This window comes from Apodemus sylvaticus, chromosome 1 (genome assembly GCF_947179515.1).
Source record: "Apodemus sylvaticus chromosome 1, mApoSyl1.1, whole genome shotgun sequence".
In the NCBI taxonomy this organism is placed as follows: Eukaryota; Metazoa; Chordata; class Mammalia; order Rodentia; family Muridae; genus Apodemus; species Apodemus sylvaticus.
In genome coordinates this window covers 105,831,545-105,858,149 of record NC_067472.1, presented here as the reverse complement: position 1 = coordinate 105,858,149, position 26,605 = coordinate 105,831,545, and the positions used below count along the sequence as shown (strand labels likewise).

General features: G+C 43.0%; 1 protein-coding gene across 2 annotated transcripts in view; it reads right to left on the bottom strand.

Annotated features, from left to right (window-relative positions):
* Positions 1–1,298: 1,298 nt before the first annotated feature.
* The window catches only part of Pold3 (DNA polymerase delta 3, accessory subunit), a 41,486-nt gene continuing 16,179 nt past the window's right edge, over positions 1,299–26,605 (bottom strand). Inside the window, exons 6-12 of one of the 2 annotated variants that reach the window (XM_052157702.1) lie at positions 22,466–22,727; positions 20,888–20,960; positions 17,644–17,806; positions 14,488–14,603; positions 9,645–9,763; positions 8,383–8,461; positions 1,299–3,032 (exon numbers count right to left, since the gene is read on the bottom strand). In XM_052157702.1, the coding sequence (XP_052013662.1) occupies positions 2,830–3,032; positions 8,383–8,461; positions 9,645–9,763; positions 14,488–14,603; positions 17,644–17,806; positions 20,888–20,960; positions 22,466–22,727 (1,015 nt within the window). In that variant the 3' untranslated portion in view covers positions 1,299–2,829. The remainder of the gene's footprint in view (positions 3,033–8,382; positions 8,462–9,644; positions 9,764–14,487; positions 14,604–17,643; positions 17,807–20,887; positions 20,961–22,465; positions 22,728–26,605) is intronic. The other variant, XM_052157709.1, reaches the window with a different exon arrangement.

The window sequence follows — 26,605 nt, the reverse complement described above, 5'->3', positions numbered from 1 at the left end:
TAGCAGTTCCCAACTTTACATCTCAATGTATTTCCTCATTTTGAAATTCTACAATCTGGAAGCTGGAGGCATATCTCAGTGGTTAAGAGCAGTTGCTACTTCTGTAGAGGTTTAGGGTTCAGTTTCCAGCACTCACACGCATGCACACAAAACAGTCATACACATAAGAAACAAACTTTAGTTCTACAATCTATTCCTTCACACCCAAAGCCATGCCCTTCCCCTTGGACATCCTCTCCCTTCTCCTTTCTTGGTAAAATCATGTATGTCCTTAAAGGACTGTGTGGTTCTCTCTCCTCCCAGCTTACTAAGACCCACCTTCTTGAAAGTGCTGACAGACCTGACTTATCTACCATTGCACTCACTGCCCTCCAATTCCAATTTATAGACTCATGTCCACGGGATCGTGAAGAGAAGAAACACATTCTAGTTTATATTGTATGTTCCTGTGTTTTGATCAGATGCCTGGCATCTGTTAGACACAATAAATGTTTTAATGTATAGTAAGCACTATCTATAAACATTTCTTTCAATAAAAAGAAAATTCTACTCTTTAAAACCTGTCATAAGACAGGATGACCATCTTCCCCATTTAATCAGGTATAAAGCCAGGCCTCCAAGAGGACACCATTTGGGTCACGTGCTGGGTAGCATTTCAAGGAGCTGGTCGCTGTCTATATTCACCATCAGGAGAAAAGCAGGACCCAGTCAGTGCCTGTCGCTGTGGACCACATTCAGGCTACAGATACCAGCTTGGCTCCACACCGAACGGCTCATTTTAGTTTGACTTTGTCAAGGAACTCGAGACAGAAATTTGCCCAACATCACCCAGCCAGCAAGGGATGAAGCCAAACCAATATAGAATGCAAGATCAGGACTAGATTTTCCTTCTAATGAACTGAAAAGTAATGTTGGCTAAAACTAAGATTTCCCACAGGACTAAAAAGATGAATATAGTAAATAAGTTGTCCATTTCAGACCATGGGTATGTGCTTTTACCAACATAAACTGACACCCAGCCTGCTCCTGGTCAGCATTTGGATAACTGTACTCCTGCCACCAGGCTGTCAAGTAACAGACCCATCAGACACTCAGTTTGAAGCTCTGTTTCAAAACAGCTTCTTGGATTTATTTAACTCACGGGTAACCTGGTTAGCACTGCACAGACTGCAAAGAAAAGCCAGCCCTCAACGCCTGCTTACTCTGCAGGCAGCTCAGAACCCCGGTGGCACACTGTGTACAAAACCCGAAGATTTGCACTCTCCCTTGAAAGATGCGACTCCAACTTGTACCAGAGCTCCAATTCAAATTTGGTTTTATTAGAAATCCCACCATAATCAGATTTTTTTAAAGACTGGATGGCTGCCTTGTACTTTTCCATTCCCATTTAAAAAATGACTAGAGGCGATGACAAAAATAACCACTTAAAATAGGGGATTCTTCTCCAGAGGGTTCCTGTAAGCTCAAGGCCAGGCATTCCACTCTTGGCCACTTTTTAAGAAAAGGTTTTGGAGTGCACCGACCTTTCCTCGGCTTGATGGACAAAGCATCCACCCTCAAGCTCCGCTTACGTCTCATCTCCCAAGCCCACACCTGGCTGCTGAAGCAGCTGTGTAAATCTCAAGGCCGCTCCAACCCCACCTTCAACAGCAGGCAACTGATTACATTGTATGACACAAGCTAGCCCTCGGTGGAGGGGATCTGGGGGTGCAGACACCTCTCATCTCCCCTGGGTGAACCATACCAGCAGTAAAGTCTGTTCTCTTCCCTATGGCTCAGTATGCAAAGTCATTGCCACACAACCTGAACAGGCTCACCTCCTGCCCAGCCAGAACGGAAGGTGACAAAGTTATTATCAGAACTGATGAAAGTACATACAGCCAATCAGTCCCACTCCTCCTGGGGAGCCTGTACTGCTGCTGGGCGAATGAGGAACTTGACAAAACAGAGGAGCACCATCTGGGTAGAAATGTGTGCTAAGTTCTCCCTTCCTTCCCAGGATGGGAAACTGACATTTCTGGACTCTGTATCTCCTCAAGAGGGAGAAAGTATCTGGTACATAGAAAGCACTCTTACTTTAATCCTCTCTCATCTCGCTATATAGGTCCCACTCACTAGGTATGGGAAATTTGGAAGAGAGAAACCACACATAAGTATACCCTGTGCTGACAACATGACAGCTCTGCCAGTGCCTACCATGTGGCTCTAGGTCATTTCTAGGGGGGTTGGGTACATCAGCACATCTCTGCTCTGCCCCAAGCAGTGAGCCTGAGGAAGGGACTGGGCAATACACACTGGCCTAGCCTGGGGCCGAATGTCACTCACAACATCGATGGAGATAGGGAATTACAGAAGATTTTAGCTTTAGCTTCTCATCTGACCATGAATTAAAAAGATTTACAGAAAACAGATTTGTGGGGTCAGGGGACAGAAGTATGGTGTAGGGAGGGGAAAGTGGAGAAGTGGTGAACACATCCAGTAGAATTCATAAAATAAAAACCTTGTCACAAGTTCACAGAGTACAGAGGACCAGGAGAGGATCACGGCACAGGGCGAGTAGGGCCCAGCGACAATTCTTGAATGAATTCTCCTAGGCAGGTCAAAGATTGTGCTTTAGAAGCTTATTACAATGTAACAGCCTTTAAAATATTCTTTTCCTCCTGCTTCCAGGTGACTTCCTTTTGGTTGAATAAAACAGGAGTGGTGCACGCATCCCGCGGCGGCAGAGCAGCGTTTGGTCCAGGAGAGGCAGGAGCTAGGCAAACTTACACAGTAAGTGACAGTCTATACTTCTTGGTCTTCTCCACCAAGTCCTTCCAGAGACAGCATTTACTTTTTCTGGAAGAAGCCAGTAATGGACACTTGTCTGTTGGCTTTGCCGAGAGCAGCAGCCCCTTTTTTGGGGCCCTTCCGGTCTTCTCTGGGCTCCCTTTTCACAGCGGCAGGAGGAGGTCTGTGTGCTGAGGCCGGCTTCACCTTAAGCTCCTCCTCACTGTCTGTGCAGGACTCACTCTCGTAGACTTTCTCAGTCACTGGAATAGGAAAAAAGAGGGACATGGGTGGCTTGCGCCATTTACCAAAGTTGTCTTGCATCTTTTTCTTACCAGAAAAGCAGCCAGAAAATACCCCAGTCACATGGCCTCTAGGTGGGGCTGAAAGGCGCCACTCCTCCAGTGTCCCATGTCATTAGGGCCTTTCTCATCTAATTGCCCACATCTGTGTCTTGGGTTCTAGCGTACACTAGCTAACTTCCAGAGCCCTGCATATGAACTGTATCGCAGACCCCTAATTCTAAACTCCACGCTGTCTTGCTTCCTGTGTCCTATTTCCATGACCACACACTTACCCATGTCTAACTCTGCCTAAGCACTCTCCCACATGCACACTATTTCCATGACCACACTACTTACCCATGTCTAACTCTGCCTAAGCACTCTCCCACATGCACACTATTTCCATGACCACACTACTTACCCATGTCTAACTCTGCCTAAGCACTCTCCCACATGCACACTATTTCCATGACCACACACTTACCCATGTCTAACTCTGCCTAAGCACTCTCCCACATGCACACTATTTCCATGACCACACACTTACCCATGTCTAACTCTGCCTAAGCACTCTCCCACATGCACACTATTTTCATGACCACACACTTACCCATGTCTAACTCTGCCTAAGCACTCTCCCACATGCACACTATTTCCATGACCACACACTTACCCATGTCTAACTCTGCCTAAGCACTCTCCCACATGCACACTATTTCCATGACCACACACTTACCCATGTCTAACTCTGCCTAAGCACTCTCCCACATGCACACTATTTCCATGACCACACACTTACCCATGTCTAACTCTGCCTAAGCACTCTCCCACATGCACACTATTTCCATGACCACACTACTTACCCATGTCTAACTCTGCCTAAGCACTCTCCCACATGCACACTATTTCCATGACCACACACTTACCCATGTCTAACTCTGCCTAAGCACTCTCCCACATGCACACTATTTCCATGACCACACACTTACCCATGTCTAACTCTGCCTAAGCACTCTCCCACATGCACACTATTTCCATGACCACACACTTACCCATGTCTAACTCTGCCTAAGCACTCTCCCACATGCACACTATTTCCATGACCACACACTTACCCATGTCTAACTCTGCCTAAGCACTCTCCCACATGCACACTATTTCCATGACCACACACTTACCCATGTCTAACTCTGCCTAAGCACTCTCCCACATGCACACTATTTCCATGACCACACACTTACCCATGTCTAACTCTGCCTAAGCACTCTCCCACATGCACACTATTTCCATGACCACACTACTTACCCATGTCTAACTCTGCCTAAGCACTCTCCCACATGCACACTATTTCCATGACCACACACTTACCCATGTCTAACTCTGCCTAAGCACTCTCCCACATGCACACTATTTCCATGACCACACACTTACCCATGTCTAACTCTGCCTAAGCACTCTCCCACATGCACACTATTTCCATGACCACACACTTACCCATGTCTAACTCTGCCTAAGCACTCTCCCATATGCACACTTGCAGCCTTCTCTACCCAGGTATCAACCACCGCGAAGCCACAGTTTGTTACTCAACTGCTCAGTCTTTGAAACCCAGTGACTACTAGTGAACCTGAGATTTACTACAGCCTATATCATGATAAAAAGTGCCCCAAACAAACCATTCTAGATGATACATTCCAAAGTCTTAGCGCAGCAATGATACAATAAGAAGCAATGTTACCAGCTCTCTTACTCCCTATCAGTCGAAAGCTTTTCCTCTGCCACTGAAATGGGCTTGCAGAGATGCCACCAAGAGCACTTGCTACTCCGGCAGAGAACCTGAGCTCAGTCTCCAGAATACACATTAAAGTTCACAACTCCTGAAATGCCAATTCCAGGGGGGTCACATGTCTTCTTGTGATCAATCTCCTTGGGCACCAGGAACATAAGTGATACACACACATGTATGCAGTAAACACATAAAAAACTAAAACTCCTCAAAGTCTTCCAAATGGAAACCTGGAAAAGAACTATGCTAGAGTTCACACTCAGCCCCAGTATGCACAGGCATGTTCTCACAGATCAGATGGAGAGACTTCCCACGCCACGGCATCATAAGCACCAGCCACAGGCCTCACACAGGCTACCCCACTGAGATGAGAACTAAAGCAGCAGCACCCACATTCTTTCCCAGCCATTCTGGATTCAGCATGTGATGCAGAAACAGTGAAGGGAAACATCTCTTCACTAAAAAGTGGCCCCATATGCATAAAAGTGCTCGAAGGATCAAAGGCCAAGGTGAAATGTCCCTATCAAAGAACAGCGATGTTTTACACTCTTATTCATTGATAATTCCTTCTAATTAAAATATACTGATTAAACTGTTCCAGAGACACAGGCCCAGGGAGTCTCTGTTCTAAAGCCTGGGCTGTTTTACTGTGACCATGCGCTGGGTCAGCTGGGGACCTCATGGGAACATGGCTGGATTCTAGCTCCAAGTTCCACACTCTGTAGCAGGTCTGTGGTGGAACCTGAGAACTTGTTTTTAAACACATTCCTAGACACAAGCATTGATGGTCTGGGTGACACTTGATCAATCAATGTCCCCCTCTCCATTAAAATGGAGAGTACACCCACTCTCGGCAGATATGGATGCACCCGGCAGTCTTTGGCAAAGACTTTTCTCTCTTCACAGTACACCCTGGGGAGGTTAAGTGACCACTACATCTGCAGCACATCCTTATCCTACATCCACCGAACAGCACAGGGCTGCAAACCACCAAGTATCTCCCCATGGAGGTCTTGGGATTTGTCTTCACTTTCAAGAACTGAGAACCCACTTTGACGTTACTAGATTTAAAAATGTAACTCAGACTGGAGGACTTGGACTCTGGTGATCTCATTAGAAATGCAGCATCTCAGTCAGGTGTGATGCAGGCACCTGACATCTGTATACATGGAGAATGGTAAGAGAATCCTGATTAGATCAGCCCAAATTATATGGTGAAAGCATGCCTACAAAGGAAGAAAAGAAAAAGACAAGAAAAATACAGAATTCCAATTTTGGCAAGACTTTCAGGTGCTTCACAGAGCTAATAATATTAGAGAAATATGTCAACTTTTTTGGGAAGAAACTTGAGACATTCCCATTGAATATCTACAGTCCAGAAAGCATGATCCCAGAACATGCACTATGTTACATGCATCATGAAACTCAATTTATGGGACAAAATTCTGAGCTGTAAGGCTTATTTATGTGAGGAAGATCTGAATAGCTGTTCAGAGAAAGGAAATGACGTCAGAGTTGGTAGTCACCGTGTGACTTCACAGCTATATTTTCTATTCAAATGGCAGCATGTCTACACTATCACATATCACAAGATTACTTCTTGGTCAAACTACTGACTGTCTCGTAGTTGACTTCTTGTGGTACATTGCTTGGAAAGTTACAACCCAGCCAGGCCATACCAATCAAATGTCTCAAGCAGCACACTTGCTGTATCTAAATTTAAAAGGGCTATTCCTGTAGTCACAGCTTAGCTACCTCAAACTCCAGGACAAAAGCATTTGAACTTCAAAGCACAGCCCCTCTATGTTAGCTGAACACCTCACTTTTCTTGGCTGCCATTCCGAGAAGCCTGCTGTGTGGACAAGATTCCATTCAGTTTCTTTGCTCTTAGAAACCCCTTCCTTGATCAGAAATTCACCCCAACCTAGTTCAGGGCCCAACACCATAATCCTTGCTAGAAACCCTCAAGAAAACAAAATCTAGCAACGAAGGGCAAGCCCTGTGCGGGCAGGTGAAGCAGAGTGAAGGAGACACAGCTTTGGCTGGTAGCCAGAGCCAAGAGTCATTAGGTTGCACCTGGACTAAAAACCTTTCAAACAGGTGCTATGTGAGCAGTTGCCATCGCTGCCTTGAGTCTGTGTGGAGTCTTGTGAGGAGAAAGGCTCGCAAAGAAGCCCGTGTTCCAGGCCTGCTCAAAATGTGAGGGCTCAGAACAAAGCAATGAATAATTAGCCACAGAGGCCTGGTAAGCTCTCATAAAGATACCTTTTACTTCCTTCTTTTAGAGTAAGGATGAGAAAAAAAGCCTCACTGATGCTTTTGCTTTTTTAATTTGATTAAAAAAAAATCACACCTCAAATAGCTAAAGCATTCTAATTATATTAAATACTAAGAGCAAAAAAAAAAAAAAAGAAAAAGAAAAAAAGAAAAAAAGAAAAAAAGCAAGCCCATGAACACACACCAAAGTTAAGAATGCACACATTTCAGGAGCAGTAGCCCAGAGAGAGGACCTGCAGCACATGCAGTTACTCCCTGAGTACAGATGCAGTCACGGTGACAGGCCTGCCAGAAGAACAGAGGTAGGAGAAGAGCAGAGGGCATGCAGCCCACACAATGCCTCCAGGAGCCTTAACGAGCACCCTGAGTCTTCAGAGGCAGCCAATCTTTTAAAGAGAAATTTAAACAAGAAAAGGAAAATCAAAAAAAGACAGAGCAACTTGGTGGTGGTAGTGCACACCTTTAATCCCAACACTTGAGAGGCAGAGGAAGGCGGATCTCTGAGTTTGAGGCCACCCTGGTCTACAGAGTGAGTTCACACAAACCTGTCTCAAAAGCCAAACCAAACCAACAAGAAGATAGGGCATTAGCATCTCCTCTGGGAAGCCTGCTCCATGAGGGGTGCCATTAGAAAGGAGAAAGAACTACCCCTGCCCAACGGATCAGAGCCTAAGCCCATAACTGCTTCCCGACAGCGGAGCATGCTGCTGGAATCTAAGCGTGTCAACAGGCTTCAAGTACTGGATCCCAAAAGACCCACCGAAGACCACTGAATTGTGGAAAGTCTGAGCAGGCACAAGGAGAGCACACTGGAAGCAGGGAGATCAAATCATACCCTAAGACAAATAGGACTGGGCACCAAAGGCTTGACTCTCTCCAGGGTCTAATCATCTGCAGGAAGCTTCCTTTCCACTACTGAAATGTTTAATACAATCACTATTTAAAAGAATGCTTCTCAACGTTGAGACAGTGTTGCTACCTCATCTGAATCTTCACAAAGGCCCCATCAGGAGGCAAATAGATAGTTCTCTTCCATTCCACAGATCAAGAAAATCTCCAGCAGAGATGGCTTCCATGCCACACATTCAGAGCTTTATTTCATGGTGTGCGGCCCACACAAAGCTACTGCAGTGTTCTTTGTACTCTGTAAGTGTGGGCCTCAGACACAAAGCAGCAGCTTTCATGGGCGAGTCCCATGAGCATTCACATCTGGGACAGACTGCTCTGCAGGGGAGCTGAGCGCTTCCATCCAAACATGGGTCTTACCTATGCAGCCTTCTTCATCCACAAAGGTTTTAGATTTCAGTACACGCTTTCGTTTTCTTTTGCTTTCTCCACTTGAACGCTAAAAGATCAGAGAGTCACTATATTAAATTGTGAAGCCATAGAGAAAAATAAGATTTCAAGTCTCTAAAAAGCACTTCTTCTTCTTCTTCTTCTTCTTCTTTTTTTTTTTTTTTGAGACAGGGTTTCTCTGTAGATCCCAGGCTGACCTCAAACTCAGAAATCCGCCTGCCTCTGCCTCCCAAGTGCTGGGATTAAAGGCGTGCGCTACCACCGCCTGGCTAAAAACCACTTCTTAACATGCCATTATGATAAAAGGTACAGAGGAACTCTACACGGCCCTGCCACACTGCCATAATGCTTACTGAATGCACTGGCAGTTTCCCAATTACAGAAAGAAAAGCAGCATGCTTAGGAAAGATCTATGTCCTTGGTTAAAAATACAAACAGGTTTGGGACCTTAGTGGACAAGACAGACAAGGACAGGATATACTGCATGCTGTATAAGGAACGCTTGGGCAGAGATGTTCTTAGGACTCTTGAGTATGCGCCCGTGAAGAAGACACTTGCTCTGCTGCTTTGCTCAGCCTTGGCATACCCTGCTAGTTTAGCCAGAAGCACACATCACTACTGTCACTTTCCTTTTGTCTCCACTGTCTCCTTCATCCCATTTTGTTGGCTATGATGTAACAGCATGAGATCTATATAAGTCTTAACAGAATGGATAAAGAAAACTAATGGATACAAAGAAAAGGAGGCTTATCAGCAGTCTCTTCTCAACATTTCAGCATCCATACTAACAGATGTGGATAAGCCACAGCTAAAGAGCATTCAAAACTGCATGTCGTTGTTTGTTGCGGTTTTTCTCATCGAGTCCTTTCCCTGAAGAACAAATCTGAATTTTATTTTCTTTTATCTTTCCTAATTTGCCCTGGTGTAGGCAGGTCCTCCTTTTGCACAATTCCAACTGCACAGCAGCCATATGTTAATGGTCACAAAAACCCCAACAGCTGCCCAGAGCTACCTGTGCAGCCTTCCTAAGGCTATGCCCTAAGCAACGGCTCCCCTCAGGTGAGAGGAGAGGTACCGCCATCTGGCAGACCTGAGGAGGAGCACCATGACATAGAGCCAGCTACAGGCACTGGTGAAGCACAGAGGAAGTAATTGACACACAATTCAACATGGTGACTGTAGGTTCCTGAGAGAGAAAAGACACACAGGATGGAGCACTCTGGTGGGTTTACCTTGACAAGAGGGGATTCAGGTTTTGGCACAGGATCAGGAGGTGGAGCTGCAGGAGGTGGAGCTGCAGGAGGTGGAGCTGGTGAGTCTGCTTCATACATCTCAGGAGAGTCTGCAAAGACTAGGAAAACAGAACAGGCTTAATGAAGACAACACGCTCTAACTGGCATGCTGCCTTTTCCACTGTATCTGCCTTGAAACTTGTGGTTATCAAAGGGTATTTTACAAGCAGTAAAACAGTCCATGACAATCAAGGACTCTGCAGTCAGAGACTTAGTTTTAAGAAACATTAATTTTACATAATTACAGCTGGGGAAGAAAGAATTTCTAAAGTTGACAATACCTTAGGAATTATCTTGGCCAAGGGTTTTATTACAAGATCAGAGCATGAAGATGGCTGAAAGATACAAATCTCTTACTATATGTCAGGAGTTTCACTTTACCCTCACACAGCTAGCAGACAGATCTTACTCCATAATACAGTTGAATAAATAGGTTTCAGGAGATTTCTTCACCTGACAAAGACTCATGACGCATAACAAGATTTAATCCCATTAGCGTGATTTCACAGGCTTCCTAACCCAACCATCCATGTTCTTATCACTTGCCACCAGAAGGCAGTGGAGACAGCCTGCTCTCCTCAACGCACCATAGCATCTTTGCTGCTGAGATCTGAGGATGACTTACCCCTAGACTGTCTTTGAAAGCTGATCTCCATGAAAGATCTATCAATCAAACCTGATTAGTAGTTTCTATGAGACTCTTTCTAGTGACTTCACTGATGAGTCTTGCTTTGCTACACAGAGCATAGTCAAGAAAAAGTTAGGAGAGAAAGAATGCAGTAGAAAAATGGTATCCACAATGGAGCACCATGGGAAGGAGGTCCGGGAGAAGGCCATCAGAGAGGAGGGGAAGAGCCAGAGCAGACACATTGCTTGTCCAGAGCTGAGGTCCTGACCTGGGGCCTTGCAATCACTAAGTGAGTACTCTACCCTGAGCTTTGTCCTTAACCCTGACCTGCTGCCGAATCACCAGAGAAATGCTCGTCGTGGGCCTTGGCAGCTGCTTAGTTTCACCTGTTTCCTGAAGCTCCAGGCTACATTCAAATTCTCTGTACAGATCTTAGAACTGATTTCTCTAACTAATCAAGTCAGTGTTAGAAAGCGTGAGCGTGGAGGGTTCGTGGCCGAATGACTAACGAGGTGAGGCAGCACAGGGGCAGGATAAACAATAACTGAGACCCTTTGCTATGAAATGGGCCCTAACTTTATAAGCTCAGTAGAGCAAGAGACAGAAATGGAAGGAAGCAGTGCAGTGTCAGCCTAGCTGTGAAGCCAGCTTCATGAAGCCAGTGCACGATGGAAGCCTAAGAGAAGTGTCATACACCAGGACCAAGAACTAACTCAATGTTCTGAAGTAACGGCTAACCGGACAACTGAACCTCAGTGGGTGGAGGAAAGCTAGGCAGCAAGGAAGGCAAAGAAGAGGAGTTTTGAGCGCTCAGTGATAAACCTGGGTACTTTCGTTTAGTTCCTCAGCAACATGACTTACAAAAGGAAACAATTCCAATGGCTCCCTTTTGGGCCCCTCCTAGCACTGCACACAACCTATGTTGTGTTTACCTATGTCTCACCTCTAAGAGGCAGGGATGCCACAGTTGTCCTGGCACTGATGCAGAGAAGCAGCAACTGTGTTTGCTTTAAATCAAGGAGAATACCCTCTTCCTGAATAAAATTAGGGGTGAGGAATATGTAGGTCAAGGGAAGACTGCAGACACTGCCTCCTTTCCACTTGCCCACCTCCCAAAGAATCATACAATAATAATAAAATGTCAAAATCCCATGGAAGAGAACACAGAAATAAGGTGATTTCAACACATCTGGAGAGATGGAAGGCAGATGGGAGAACGGCTGACAACAAAAGTCAGTTCAGTGATTCAGATGGTAGGGATTATTATTATAAACTGTTTTATCTGACTTTAAAAACTGTGTATATGTAGACTGTTTAAACTTAAATATTTTAAGGAAGGATAAACAACCAACATTTTCTACTTTATAAACATTAACCACTCATTCTCGTAATAACTCTACAAATCATTATTTGTCTCATATAACTGAGGTTCAAAGACATTTTTTAAAAACTTGCCCATATTCAGTCTTTACCATTAAGCCAAACCTTCTGACTTAACACACTTTTACTGACGTAAATATAGCAGACACTTTGGGCACTAGTACATCTGAAATAGATTTATAGTCGATGATGAAAAATATTCAAGTGGCAAAGCATCAGCTCAGGAAAGCAGCTTTGCTGGGAAAACTAGCTTCAGCTAACCAGCAATGTAACCAACCACTTGTTTGTCCAAGAGTCCTCTGGCAGAGACTAGAAATTCCAATTCTTGGAAAGCAATCACTGCTTCCTAGGACTCAATACATATTTTTACAATACCTATCATTACCTAAAAAAACCCAATGTACGTGTGTCATGTGTTTAATATTCTCCACAAACAACCTGCAAGGACTGAAAACATTAGCAAGTACCTAACAGGTATAAAAACTATTTCTTCTTAGCAACACAAAGACTAATGCTATTTCTTTCTGGACCTGGCATATTTAACTATGTAGAACTACTACAGGTGCTTAAGACACTTCCAGGATGAAGGAGAGGCTTTGCTGAGGTGTGAAAAACTACTGTGTGTGTGTGTGTGTCAAGTGCTGTCCTAGCATTTCTGACGTGTTGTCTTCATGTGCACAAAGAGCTGTAGTTTGAAGTGATATTGTAACTTTGGAGGTGTAAACACAGAAATTAAGTCTCTGCCTAACATCAGAAAACACAGGAAGCAGTACAGGAAGTCTTAAACCCAGGTCTGTGTGACTCTGGAGTTCCTGCCATCACTGCATGCCTGTGGCGCATCTGCTATTGCCTAACCTGACATGGCAGACCAAGCTATTATAGTCAGTGGAACACAAATATAAAGGTTCAAAACAAAACCCTGATGGCTTTTCAGACAGAAGTTTTAGAATACAATGATTTAGTCAGATGCCAAAATGGCAGGGAAAGAACCTAGGGCCTCTGCTGTTACCTGTTGTCATGTGCTGCTCACAGACATCAATTTCTTTCCGCTCTTTCCCCACAGCAAACACATCCCTAATAGCTTGAGGGTATTATTATTATTTTGTGGGCTACAATTAACCACAGGAACTCAATTCAGAGCTGGCACTTTTGATACCACTAGACTATCCAGTCTTAATAGCTTTGTGAGTGGAAGAAGTACACGCACATGTTCACATGTATGTGGTGTACATGAACAATATGTACATAAAGAGCCAAAGGAACAGCAGCCTTAAAGAGAAAAGAAAGCTTACTATGGTGCGCACCAGTATTCACACTTTCTCTTTCATACATTTTTCACAAGTTACCAAATATTCACTATTCTGATCAAAAGACTAAAGTAGATTTCAATGAAAAACGTTCTTTCTTTGCCAAAACTGCTGCTTTCAGAAGAATGCGAATTGATTCATCCTTATCTCCTTGTATTAAGCTCAACTCCAAATGGATCAAGGACCTCGACATAAAACCAGACACTCTGAAGCTAAGAGAAAAGAAACTGGGGAATCCCCTTGAGAACATTGATACAGGGGGAAAGTTCCTGAACAGAACACCAATAGCTTATGCTCTAAGATCAAGAATTGACAAATGGGACCTCATAAAATTACAGTTTCTGTAAGGCAAAGCACACCATCAAAAGGACAAATTGCCAACCCATAAATTGGGAAAAGATCTTCACCAACCCTACATCTGACAAGGGCTAATAGCCAATATATACAAAGAACTCAAGAAGTTAGACCCCAGAAAACCAAATAACCCTATTAAAAAATGGGGTACAGAGCTAAACAAAGAATTTTCACCTGAAGAACTTCAGATGACTGAGAAGCATCTTAAAAAATGCTCAACATCTTTAGTTATTAGGGAAATGTAAATCAAAACAACCCTGAGATTTCACCTTACACCAGTCAGAATGGCAGGAGATTAAAAACTCAGGAGACTGGAGGTATTGGCGAGGATGTGAAGAAAGAGGAACACTCCTCCACTGCTGGGGGGAATGCAAATTGGTACAACCACTCTGGAAATCAGTCTGGCGGTTCCTCAGAAAACTGAGCATGTCACTTCTTGAGGACCCTGCTATACCACTCCTGGGCATATACCCAGAGGATTCCCCAGCATGTAATAAGGATACATGCTCCACTATGTTCATAGCAGCCCTATTTATAATAGCCAGAAGCTGGAAAGAACCCAGGTGTCCCTCAACGGAGGAATGGATATAAAAAACGTGGTATATTTACACAATGGAGTACTATTCAGCCATTAGAAACAATGAATTCATGAAATTCTTTGACAAATGGATGGAGCTGGAGAACATCATATTAAGTGAGGTAACCCAGTCTCAAAAGATCAATCATGGTATGCACTCACTGATAAATGGCTATTAGCCTAGAAACTTGGATTATACCCAAGTCATAATCCACACATCAAGTGATGTCCAAGAAGAACGGAGGAGTGGCCCCTGGTTCTGGAAAGGCTCAGTGCAGCAGTGTAGGGCAATACCAGAACAGGGAAGTGGGAAGGGGTGGATGGGGGAACAGGGGGAGGGAAGAGGGCTTATGGGACTTTCGGGGAGCGGGGAGCCAGAAAAGGGGAAATCATTTGAAATGTAAATAAAAAATATATCGAATAAAAAAAAAAAAAAGAACTGCTGCTTTCATTGTAGTCCAGAACAAGTGACATTTTGAGGTCCCTGAGCATGAACCAAGACATGATCCCATAAGAAAAGCCATTAGCAGTGCTTACCTTCGTCTTCGCTGCTCTCGGACTGAGGAAGCTTGATTCTTCTTCTCCTTTTCTTCAGGGTTTCCGTTTCCTTTGCTTCCTCATCAGATCCATCTGCTGCACGCTTGCCCCTGCTGCTGTCCAGGAAGGAATTAAGGCCGTTACACAGGACACATGTTTACGTATGCATATGTTCTTATGCAGCTTCTTTTAGAGCCCACAGTCTTAACTCCAGAGGTGGAAATAATATGCAGGGAAAGATTTAACTCCTTTTCTGTTTGTTTGACACACAGTTGCTTTTTGTTTGTTTTTCTGAGATAGGCTTTCTCTGTGTAGCCCTTGCTATCCTGGAACTTGTTCTGTTGACCAGGCTGGCTTCCAACTCAGAGTTCCACCTACCTCTCTGCCTTGAGTGCTGAGATTAAAGGGCTGACACAGGGTTCTATGTAATGCGGGTTGTCCTAGAACTCAATATATAGACCAGGCTAGTCTCAAACTCACAGAAATCTGCTGCCTCTGTCTCCTAAATGGTTAACCACCACACACAGTGAGAAGATTGGTTCTTTGGAGATATATACTGTTATAACTACGACTATAGGACAGCCAGAATAAAAGGTATCCCAGTTCTCCATAGGCTAGTTTATATAGAGTCCTCCAGATGCACCACAACTCCCCTAATTAGCCTTTTAGTCTTTGTTTGCGTGTATTAAAGATTTATCTATTTTATACAGATGAGCACACCACCATTGCTCTTTTCAGACACACCAGAAGAGGGCACCAGACCCCATTTCAGATGGTTGTCAGTCACCATGTGGCCGCTGGGTATTGAACTAGAACAGTTGGTGCTCTTAACTGCTGAGTCATCTCTCCAGCCCCCTTTTAGTCTTTTAATACACAATTAATAAGCAGCCAAACAATCATAATGCAAAGACCAGGAAAGAAAGCTCTCAAGAAGTTCTGGCAGGCACATGTCTATAATCTCAACAGAAAGGATTCTAAGACTAAGGCCAACCTGGGCCTCACAGTGAAACCTTACTTCAAACGATGAGCATGCTCTGGCCAAAGGCACTAGCGGTCATGTACAACATGATAGCATTTAATGGACAAGTAACTTTGTGGAACATGACTGTTAAAGCTAAGCATATATTCAACAGGTAGGAAGGGAAGTCAACTATTCTAAAGTGAAAGAACACTGAACAAAGTTAGACAAGACCATAAAGTCATCCTAATGATGTAATAAAAACCTAGACTCTGTCTTGACAGTACTCAGCGTCTCTGTCTGCTCTTTACATTACAGCATTCACTTAATCAATAAATAACTAAGGGCCTATTGTGTTACAGACATACGGACATGTAAACCAGGGTCTTTTTGACATTGAGTACCTGTCTTATTTAATTTTGAACATCATTTTTTTTCTACTTTAGCTAGGGAAAAAAATAAAATAAACCCAGCATAAGCCAAAAGAAATAAACATATTAGCAGAAAGGAATGAAATAGAAAAGAAAGAAAAATTTAAAAGCCTAAAGTTGTTCTGTTAAAGAGAAAAGATTAATAAGCCTTTTTAAAAAGAGGAAAAACATGTATTTCCAAGTAAGAATAGAGAATAAAGGAATCTGCAGTTTTAACTATACAGTTTATAAATACTCTAAAAACAAGACTGCATTATGAACAACTTTAATAAGCTCAGGCACTTGGAGGAAATAAATTCCTTTAAAAGCACAACTTACTCAAAACCAATCCAAAAAGAACTAGAAAATTTGAATAACACTATTTAAAGAAGTTCTCATACCCAAAAATAAAAATCCTTCCTATAAAGCAAATCCAGGCCCAGATTCACTGACAGATTTTATCATATATTTAAATGTACTGGAAATATATCTACATAGGGCCAGAGATGGCTCAGCAGATCAAGGTGCTTACTGCCAAATCTAATGAACTAAGTGCTCGCTCAGGCCCACGTGGCGGAAGCAGAAACTGAATCCCACAGTATGCCTTCTGTGCCATGGCATGTTCACCGCCCCCCACACCCAGACAATAAACATAAAAATATAAAATAAAGTCCACAAAGTTCTTTGGAAATTGGGAAACTCCTTTTAATTTATGATGTTAACACAAGATTGATACTAAACCTAGCCAATTACCAGGAAAGAAAACAGATGATACAAAATATAGGTATTTGAGGATATAGATACTCTCAAAAATATAAAAACAACCTCTTCCCTCTATGGTTATATCAACTCATCTAGCAGTGTGTAAAGTAAATAAATATGACTAGGGAGCTACTCCCAAGAATGCAAGGCTAGTTTAACATTTTCATGTCAATTACTATAATCCAGCATATTAGCAGAAACTGATGAATAAAAGCCTCTCAGCAAACCTGGAATAGAGAAAAAAAATCCTTGACCTGGTAAAGGACACCTAACAACCTACACTTGACTTGTTATTTAATGGTGAAATACTGAGTACGTGCCTGGTAACAGTGTCTGACAGTCAGTGTTAGGATCATGGCTGGGGACATTTTAATCCACATACACCATGTGTTCCCAAGAGGGAGGGCCCACTGGACAGAGCCTTGCCCCTCTGAAATGTCACTATTTTGTTGCTCCAACTTTCCCACAAAAGCTGGTTCTTTGTGGGCCTATCAGTGCTGACAGTGTCCTTTAGAATTTCTTTCAACAGACTAATTCCTACCAGCTATGAGGTAGTGTCTCAAACTCCTGGATCCATTTTTAACAGCTTGTGTGCTTTTTATTTTCTTTTCTAATTACATTTTACCACTTGAAAAATAAACTCATTGATATAAAAAAAAAACAAAGAACTTCTTCTCTTAAACTGGACTGGAAACAGTAACTTCTCACTGGGTAATTTGATGTGAAACACACGTGCACACACACACAGTGTCTACACATTTAAACTGAATTCTGGAGGCAAAGGCAACCAACTTGTATCAATGGGGACAAAATATACCCTTGGATCCTAAATCCCCCAAACCAGCTGCCCTGACTCTGGCTGAGCCGGGGGCTTCTGTCTCCATTCTCCCTGGACAGTTACACCCTGGAAGCATTAAGTAGGAACAACGCTGAGCTGAACACTGCGTGTGCAGAGCGCCCAAGCCAACCATCTCACCTCCACAAGACACCCTCTCCCTCCCCCAGGGGACAAAATTTTCCCAGCACCTTTTTTCTTTCTGCTGCATCTTCACAGGCTCTGACTTTCTGCTGGATTTCTTCAGAGCTGGGGGAGCTGCCAGCTTTGGTTCAGTGACAGACACTGGAGGTTGCTCCACTGTTTTTTCTTCCTTTACTGCTTGTTCTGAATCCAAATTTACTTTAAGTTTACCTACAAATAAAGTATAGCAGATAATATATAACCCATCGTACAATATTAATCCATCATTCTGTGACAGCCCACTATGTGCCAGGTAACATGCTAGGAGCAAAGGATAAAAAAGTCCCTGTCCTAAAGGAGAGCACAGCTGAGTATGAAAACATGTGCAATCTTTATTTCTGCTCCCCACTAATCTCTCATTACACCACAGCTCTAAATGACAGCAAGCAGAAGCCTGAACTAAAAATACCAAATTCAGCTTTGGGCCTTTAATTTTTTTAAATTACATCTCTTTCTTTATTGTATGTATGCTTGGTGTGTGCATGCCACAGTACATGTAAAAAGCTTAGAGGCTATGTATTCTCCCATGAACATGCAAATCCCAGGGATCAAACTTGGGTCATCAGGCATGGCAGCCCCAAGTTCATCTTAATTTAAAACAGAGAAACAGAGCTGCACAATCATGGTGTTCAAGAGTACAGCTTAAAAACGGGTGACGGCTAAATTCATCTTTTCTATTCTACCTTAAGATATTACTTATTTTGTTTGTATGGGTATTTTATCTCAATGTATATTATCTGTGCACCACATGCATGCCTAGTGCCTGTGGAGGCCAGAAGAAAGCATTAGATCCCCTGGGAGTGCAGGTTAGAGATGGTTGTGAGCCACCATGTGAGTGCTGGGAATTGAACCTGGGTCTTTAGAGAAGCAGCCAGGGCTTTTAACTATTGAGCCCTGTATTCTCTCTCTAAACCCTGCAGTCTACCTTTGAATGCCTAGATACTCCTATCGCACTACCACCTTCAATGGTAAAACTGAATTAATTCAAATCCTGCTTCCCTCTGGACAAGTCCAAAAAGTAATTTTTCTCTTTGAGAACTGGAATATTTACAAAACTGCTCTCAGGCACAAGCATTAAGTGAACCACCCAAGGTATCACTGAGAAGAAAAGTAAGCTCTGATACGAGCCTCAGTCCGTTCAAGCCCTGATGTGGGTCTCCACATTAAGCTGAGGCACCACAACACACACAAGCAGCCATGTAGGACAAGAAAGATCCAGTCAACAAAACCCTGTAATGCGTAATCTAGCCTCGTGCAAACCCAGTGACAGTTTTTAATAGGCAAGGTCACAACATACAATTAGAATGCTGAAATTGCTTAATCCATCTATCATATGAAAACCACCTATCTTAGTCTTAGCTGATATGTGCTAGCTAGTACAATAGCTGTTAAAAGCACACATATTCTTTGATAGTATAGATAATGGGTCAGAATGTACAATGCAACCTATTCATATTTTTGACGGTTTGTGTGGGAAACCTAAACTAGCCCAGTGTTGGTATCATTGCATCAATTTTCAATTCTGTGGTTATCTGTGAGTTTCAAACTTTCCCACTAAAACCCCTAAATAGACTAGGAAAGTGAATATTTTGCAAGCAATAGAATTTCATCCTTTTAAAGGCTAAGTAAACTATCATTGTCTGCATCTATCTATGGGGAAAGATTTTTTTTTTCCCATTCTATCACCAATGTGCAATAGTGAGAAGCACATAGTAGGTATTCAATTAACATTTTGTAATTTGGAGCTGGAGAGATGGCTCAAAGGTTAAGAGCACCGACTGCTCTCCCAGAGGTCCTGATTTCAATTCCCAGTGACCACATGGTGGCTCACAACCACCTCTAATGGGATCCAATGCCCTCTTTTGGTGTGTCTGAAGACTGCAACAGTATACTCACATACATAACATTTTGTAATTTGACTTTTTTTTCACTAATAGCAAATATTCACATATCTTACATATGTTAAAACAACAAGCAAAAAATTCTTTACTTTGGACTATAGTAGCTTAGCTTAGCAGTTACGCCGTGTTCTAACAACCCTTCCCAGCATCCATGGCAGGTAGCTCACAATGGCCTGTAATTCCAGCTCCAGAGGATCCCACATCTTCTGGCTTCCATGGTAAACTGTACTTATGTGAACATATCCCCACAGATATACACACATACAAATAATAAAAAACAATTTTAAGCAACTAAAATTTTTCACTGAATCTTAAGGTTACAAACACACGAAACAACAACAAAAGCATCAGAATTGTTAAGAAATGGCGTGGGACTGAATCCATGTGCCCGTACCAGGCATACAGGCTAAGACTGTGATGTGTGTTCACAGAAACAGGGACCTCTGATGCACTGTTCCAGCACCACATGCTTCTGAATACCTTCCAAGTACCACACTTTCTACTCTCATAATGAAAAACATTCTGAGAGCCTCCACAGCAAATAAAACACCATCACTCCAATCCTCCTCGTGTACTGACCGACCGTCATGGAAAAGCAGAATTCACATTAATTTTGCTTGGATAGGCATGCAACAAAAGGCCACAGATCTGTGTGTAAGCACCCTGCCTGTGGTTCCTCCACTCTTCTTGGGTGTTTTGCCACGTACCCCCAGGGGATGAGCACTTGATATGAGAAGTATAAAAATAATGTGACTATTGGCTCTTTCCAATTAAGAAAGAATTCTTACTTAAATAAGAAATCTTTCCTTCCTCCAAAAAAAAAAAAAAAAAAAGGATGCATTTAAATGGCCTGACTATCACTGCCTATATTCATATGTAATTTAGTGCTGTGGGTAATCTTAAAGACCAACTTAAGAAAGGCAAAATCTTTCTTTTTGTGGTCCCTGGGGAGACAACAGTAGTTAGGATCACACCGAGCGAGCACACTGATATCCACGGTGTTAGGTGTAACTCCAGACAGGCAGCCATTCTCTCATTTTAATCACCCATTTTCAAAAGTTCCACAAAGTGTGATTATTTTATTTTCTTTCTAAGGCAAAAAGTAAAAGCAGAACTAGTGTAAAGTGCTCTCCAAGAGCTCTGAAGTACACCCAGAAAGTCTCCTGAGTGGCTCTGAGTGGCTGGTTACTTTCATCAATACAGCGGTGTGTACAACAGCACACTGTGAATGTTAGGAAGAAGGAATGTCTGGAGAGGCGAAACCTAGCCTAGCGGTCTCCAGCTCAGCCTCTGTGCTGCGACAGTGACTGACGGTCACCTGTGAGGTCAAGAACATGAAGAACATGCTTACTCATGGCGGCTTTTCCGAAGAAGTTGCTCATCACATTCCCTTTTCCTGGTGCTTTGCCTCCAGCAGAAGATGCCTAAAAGCATAAAAAAGAAAACAGCTTTAAATTTTCTTTAATCTTTAGGCTATTTTGGAGTGCATTGCCTCAATCAATCTCTATCAACACAGCACACTAAAAGCTAGGCATGACATACAAGACTGTCATTCCAGAACATGGGAGGTGGAATTCGGAGGATCAGGAGTTCATGGCCATCCTCAGCTACATAGCAAGATCAAAGTCACCATGGGCCAGGTGAAGAGCTGCCCCAAAAACAAAGCCTCCCACCTTGCCAGTACCAAATCTATATTAACAGCACTGACTCTATAGATCAGGGCAAAATGTGCAGATGTTAGCTCCAGGAACCTAGGACAGGAATCCAGATCACCAGCCTCCAGTTCTAATTCCCAAAGCTTGCTTCCCATGTATAGAGTTTGTGAATACATCTGAGCTTTTCTTGAGCACATTTAAAAACCACTTGTATTAAAAGAATTAAGTCAGGAGTTATATGGTAAACAATGGGAAAGAGAGTAAAGTATTTTTAATTATCAGAAATAAATCTGAATCCTGTATCTATCATTTCATAGCAATATAACCTGCAGGCAAATTCTCTCACACGTCTGGGCTCAAGTCTTACCCATACAAACAGAAAGTGGCCCGAATCAAACTGGGTGAGTGGGCTTTCCACGAAGACCCGGCTGTGAGTGCACAGAAGGGACTCAGTGTGTAATGTTTCCCATCTTCCCTCTTTTTCCCAAAGCAGAAGCTTGAAAACAATGATATGAAGAATCAATATGAACAAAACTGCACTTTCTTGATTTTTAAAGCAGTATTTTTGTATTTTTCTCTTATTTTCTTTTTGAGATAGAGCTCATCATGTAGCCTCAACTTCCTGAATGCTGGGATAACAGCCATGTACCAACAAACCAAAACAGTTATTTTTTTAACACCCTTAAGTTAGTTCAGATTACTGAGCAATGAAAAGCCAAGAGAAACAAATGAAGAATGAAGACAAGAATAAAAAGCATGAACCGGAGCAGGAATGTTAAATGTGCAGGAAGGAAGATGCATGCAGCAAAACCAAGCCATGGGCTCTGCTGATACACAGTTCCTCGAACTGGCAGGTCCTCAGGGAGATTTTTATGTACATTATTTCAATGGCTGTCACAACAATCTTATTAATGTACAAGCCAGGTATCACCATTTTATAGAAAGAGAATCCAATCTCGGTAAGAAGTATTATGGGGAAAACGGGCTTTGAGAAGATACATTAAACATTAACTAAAATATGACTCAAACTACATTAGGCACGGGGCTTGTGCTTCTTCCCAGCACTAGAGAGGCAGAGGAAAGAGAAGCCTGAGTTTAAGGTCAACCTAGACCTGATAGCAAGACTTCAAATAACTATAACTGTTCAAACTACAGCAGACAACTTGGAAGTAATCATGAGACCTGCCCACAAACAGGCTAGCATGCAAGCCAGGAAGGCTTCCCTAGATCCCCATCCTGTCACATACAAACGGCCTGCTGGTCAGAAGACTTACACTTGTTACTTCTCGGGCCTCTGTTTTGGTTTCCTTGTTGGTGTCTTGAGTTTTAGCAGCAGCTTTGGAGATTAACATTCCCATAATTCCTTTGGGCTGCTGGGAAGCCTGTTTGGAGGCAGGTGGGCCATGGCCATTGGTAGTCAGCTCTGTGGCTTGTGTCTCACAAGCTGCTTGAACATTTGATTGCTCACACTTTCTGGAAGATGCGGATTCTGCAGGAGCTCTGGGGACCGCAGCTGCACACTGTATGGCACTAAACCTAAGGAGAGAAGTGCGTAGAAGATTGTCAGTGTCAAACCTCATTTTCAAACTCTGCCTTCTAGGTGTCTTTTCACATTAACATAAAATTAAGGAACTTAAGAATTAGACTGATCATAAAAAAAGTTATATAAAACTCTCATTTGGGTTATGAACTAGGCAGTGTGGAGAAATAACTTTGGCCTGTGGTTAGTCAGGAAGCTAGTTGTCAACCAATCGCATTCTATCACATCATACGCAACACACTTGCTTTTTTGTTTGGGTTTTTGTTTTTTGGTTTGGTTTTAGACAGGGTCTCTCTGCATAGCCTTTGCTGACCTAGAATTCAATATATAGACCAGGGTAGCCTTGAACTCAGTGATCTGGCAGCCTCTGCCTCTGGAGTGCTAGAATTCAAGGTGTGTACCTCCACTGCCTAGCATCTACACTTGTTTTTATCCACCTCTTACTCTCCAGCAAAGAGTAATAACCTCACTGCCCATGGAAACCAGAAGGTCCCCTGACCAAGTTCGAGTAGCAGTAGCTATGAACAGCACAGAGCTACCAGCCATGCATTGCCAACCATTTCTTGGCACTCTCCTCGCCAGTGTGCCAGGCTTTAACAGGTGAGTAGGGATAGGCAAGCCTCTCACTCCTGTAACTCCTGCTCCTTCGCATCCATTTGTTTCTCACTTCTACAAACACCAATGTAGATCAGGGAGCGACACAGCAAATGTTTGGGAACAGTCTGCATAGCATATTACTGGGAATAGTCCACCTCTTGGTCTGCAGTGAGTGCCAATGTGCCTGTCTCACATGACTGTAATGCACAGTGCATGGGGTGGATGGGAGCCTCCTCAGCCTTCTCAGGGGTCAGACAGGAGGCAGAGTTCCCCAGCTTTTCCTAATAAAGAAAACATTTTATGTCCTAGTGCTTTGTTATGGGCGTGGGAGAAAGTTCCCTGGAAGCCCTCTTCATTCTTCGTATTACAGGAACTCAGCATATGAGTGGGGTAGAATGACTGGTTTGGGGATCAGGGGGAGCTTCTGGCTTCCTTTTTCTTCTTCAGTGTATCACCTCAACTTGAAAAGGAAACGCAGAAACCATGTGGAGATAGGAGCTATTAAAAACTAACTAGAATAACTGCTTACGCAAATGGTCACTGACAGTATTTCATTTCAGAAATAACTTTCGAGTAAGTAGCTTCAGAGCAACACAAATCTTCCACTGAGTCACTACGGCCCACTCAGAACGCTTCTGGCTGAAGAGAGCAGACAGAAGTCATTGACTGTTACCCACTGGTCTTCCTCTCTGGCCTTGCAGCACTTCCAGCTACAATGGAAGTGGCAATGTTTTGTTTCACTGTCAGCATCTACAGTTGGCCTTAAGACAACTCTTTATTTGGTCTGCATTCCACACTTTAGGATCAGGACCAGCAACTGGCAACCAGGAAGAAACCAAGTTAGGCTGAAGCCGTCCTAAGATTGCTCATCTTGAAATCTCACTTCCTTGCTTTCACAGTTTCTAAAACACAACGGATCTTGGGAGGCTCACAAGTCTTAGGAACAAGCCCAATTTTTTTTTATTGGAGATAAACTCTCCTGTTTACCTCTCCTCTCCTACTTTATGCCCTACCCCAACCCCAGGTAAGACAAGAAGGTTAGCTAGGCAGTGGAGACACACACCTTTAATCCCAGCACTTAGGAAACAGAGGCAGGAAGATCTCTGAGTCCGAGGCCACCCTGTCCGAGTTTACAGGGTGAGCTCCAGGACAGCCAGTGCTACACAGAAAAAACCCTGTCTCCAACCACCTCCCACCCCCAAAAAGATGAGATGGTTAATCTCTCAGTTCTCAATTTCATGAGATTTAGCATCTTCTGGAAATCTGGCTTCTAGGCACACCTATAAGGGAATCCCTTGGTTTGGTTAGATAAGAAGACCTGCCCATTATGGGTGGCACCTTTCCTGGAATGAGATCCTGGACTATATCAAAAGGAGACTGAGCTGAGCTGAACATGCTTTCATTGCTCTCTGAATTTTGATTGGGACTATGACAAGATGAGCTGCTACAAGGCCCTGCAGCCTTGACTTCCCCACCATAATAGATTGTACCACTGAACTGTAAGCCAGAATAAAACCTTTCACCTTAAAGTTTACTTTTGTCAGCAACAGGAAGATAAACCATGATTTGGGGTCTCATGTAGTGCAGGCTAACCTCAAATTCCTACATAACTGAAGATGATGTTGAACTGCTACTCATCTTGCCTCTACCTCCAAAGTGCTGGAGTCAAAGGATGCACCAACATGCCCAGCCAGTTCTCAAATTCTACAGGGATTTTCCACATTAGTAGAGTTCACTGCAGAGCTTTATGAACCACATTATTACTTGCCCTGGTATTTTTGTGCACAGGCAGATTTTACTTTAACTGAGCCATTCTCAACTCAAGTGTCATAAACCACTTGGGGATCAAATAACCCTTTCACAGGAGTTGCTGATCAGATATTTATGATCCTTAGCAGAAGCAAAATTACAATTATGAAGTAGCAATGGCATAATTTTATGACTGGGAGCCACCACGCCATGAGGAACTGTAGTCAAAGCATTAGGAAGCTCGAGAACTGCTGCTAAATTCCCGAGCAGCTTTTATTCTTCCTTGTTTACTTGCTGGACATTAACAGAAGCAGTTTTATCTCATATGGATATGGTGACTTATCTTGACAAGCCACAAGATTTTAATACAGATTATTTTAAAAGTAAAATTAAATATTTTACATAAAATTAGCAAAGTACTATTTTTTTTCTTGAAATCTTCCCCTAAAACAGGGGACTTATAAATTATTTTCTGGTTATATATCTATTTAATAAATATTCGATCTGACCCCTACACTGAAGCTCTTGAAACATCCATTAATCCCCCTTTTTTGAAAATGTTGCCCTCAGCTTATAGAACCTCATATATTCTCATAATCCTCCACTTCACTGGATGCTTTCCCTTACACCTTTTTCTGTCCGTTCATTAAAGAGCAACCACAAACGAGTACTTACTACGCGTGGAAGGCAGCTGTAAGAGCGCTACACCTCTTAGCTTACTCAACCCCGATTACATGTGAGATAGGTACTACTGGTGCCTCTACTTTACCATAATACGTTGAATCACCAAGAGGCTATAGCCGGTAAAAATTATAACCTTCGGTTTTATTTTCGGTCCTTCCTTCATTTTACACTCTCTTTTCACAGCTCTATCAGCTGCCCTGGCCCTGCAGCTTACCTGAATCCAAAATCTTTCTGTTCACCTTGAGACTTAACTATTGCAACAAATATCCTTACCGGAGTTTTCCAGCAAGTCTCCATCCCCAAACCCCAGCAGCTCTTCTCACTCAAGTCGAGGTCCTGAAAGCACTCGGCAGGAGCCTGGCCCCAGTCTCAGTACTCCCGCCTGTCACCATGTGTGCTAGCCACAGACAGTGATTATGCAATGCCATGTTTCTCCCTCAGCTCCATCTTTACTCTGACACTACTATCTGACAATTTCTACTGGACCTCTGAGTCTCAACCTAGATGCCTTGTCCTTCTGGAAAAGCCACCTATTTCCCCTCACTCCATCCAGCCAGAAGCTGGTAATACACACCCATCTCCGAAATCTTTTCATGCCATTCCTCTTGATAGCACTCTACCGTAATACTATCTCTTGTGGGCCACCAACCTCAGGAACAGGTACTAGGCCTCAACCTCAAAAGTATGTAACAACTCAATGGTACACATCAGATATACACCAAAAAATTCAAATTATCTTTTAATTAATTTATTTGATTTTATATGGAAGTGTTTTGCCACCATGTATGTCTGTACACCATATGCACACCTAGTACCTAAAGAGGCCAGAAGGTCTTAGATCCCC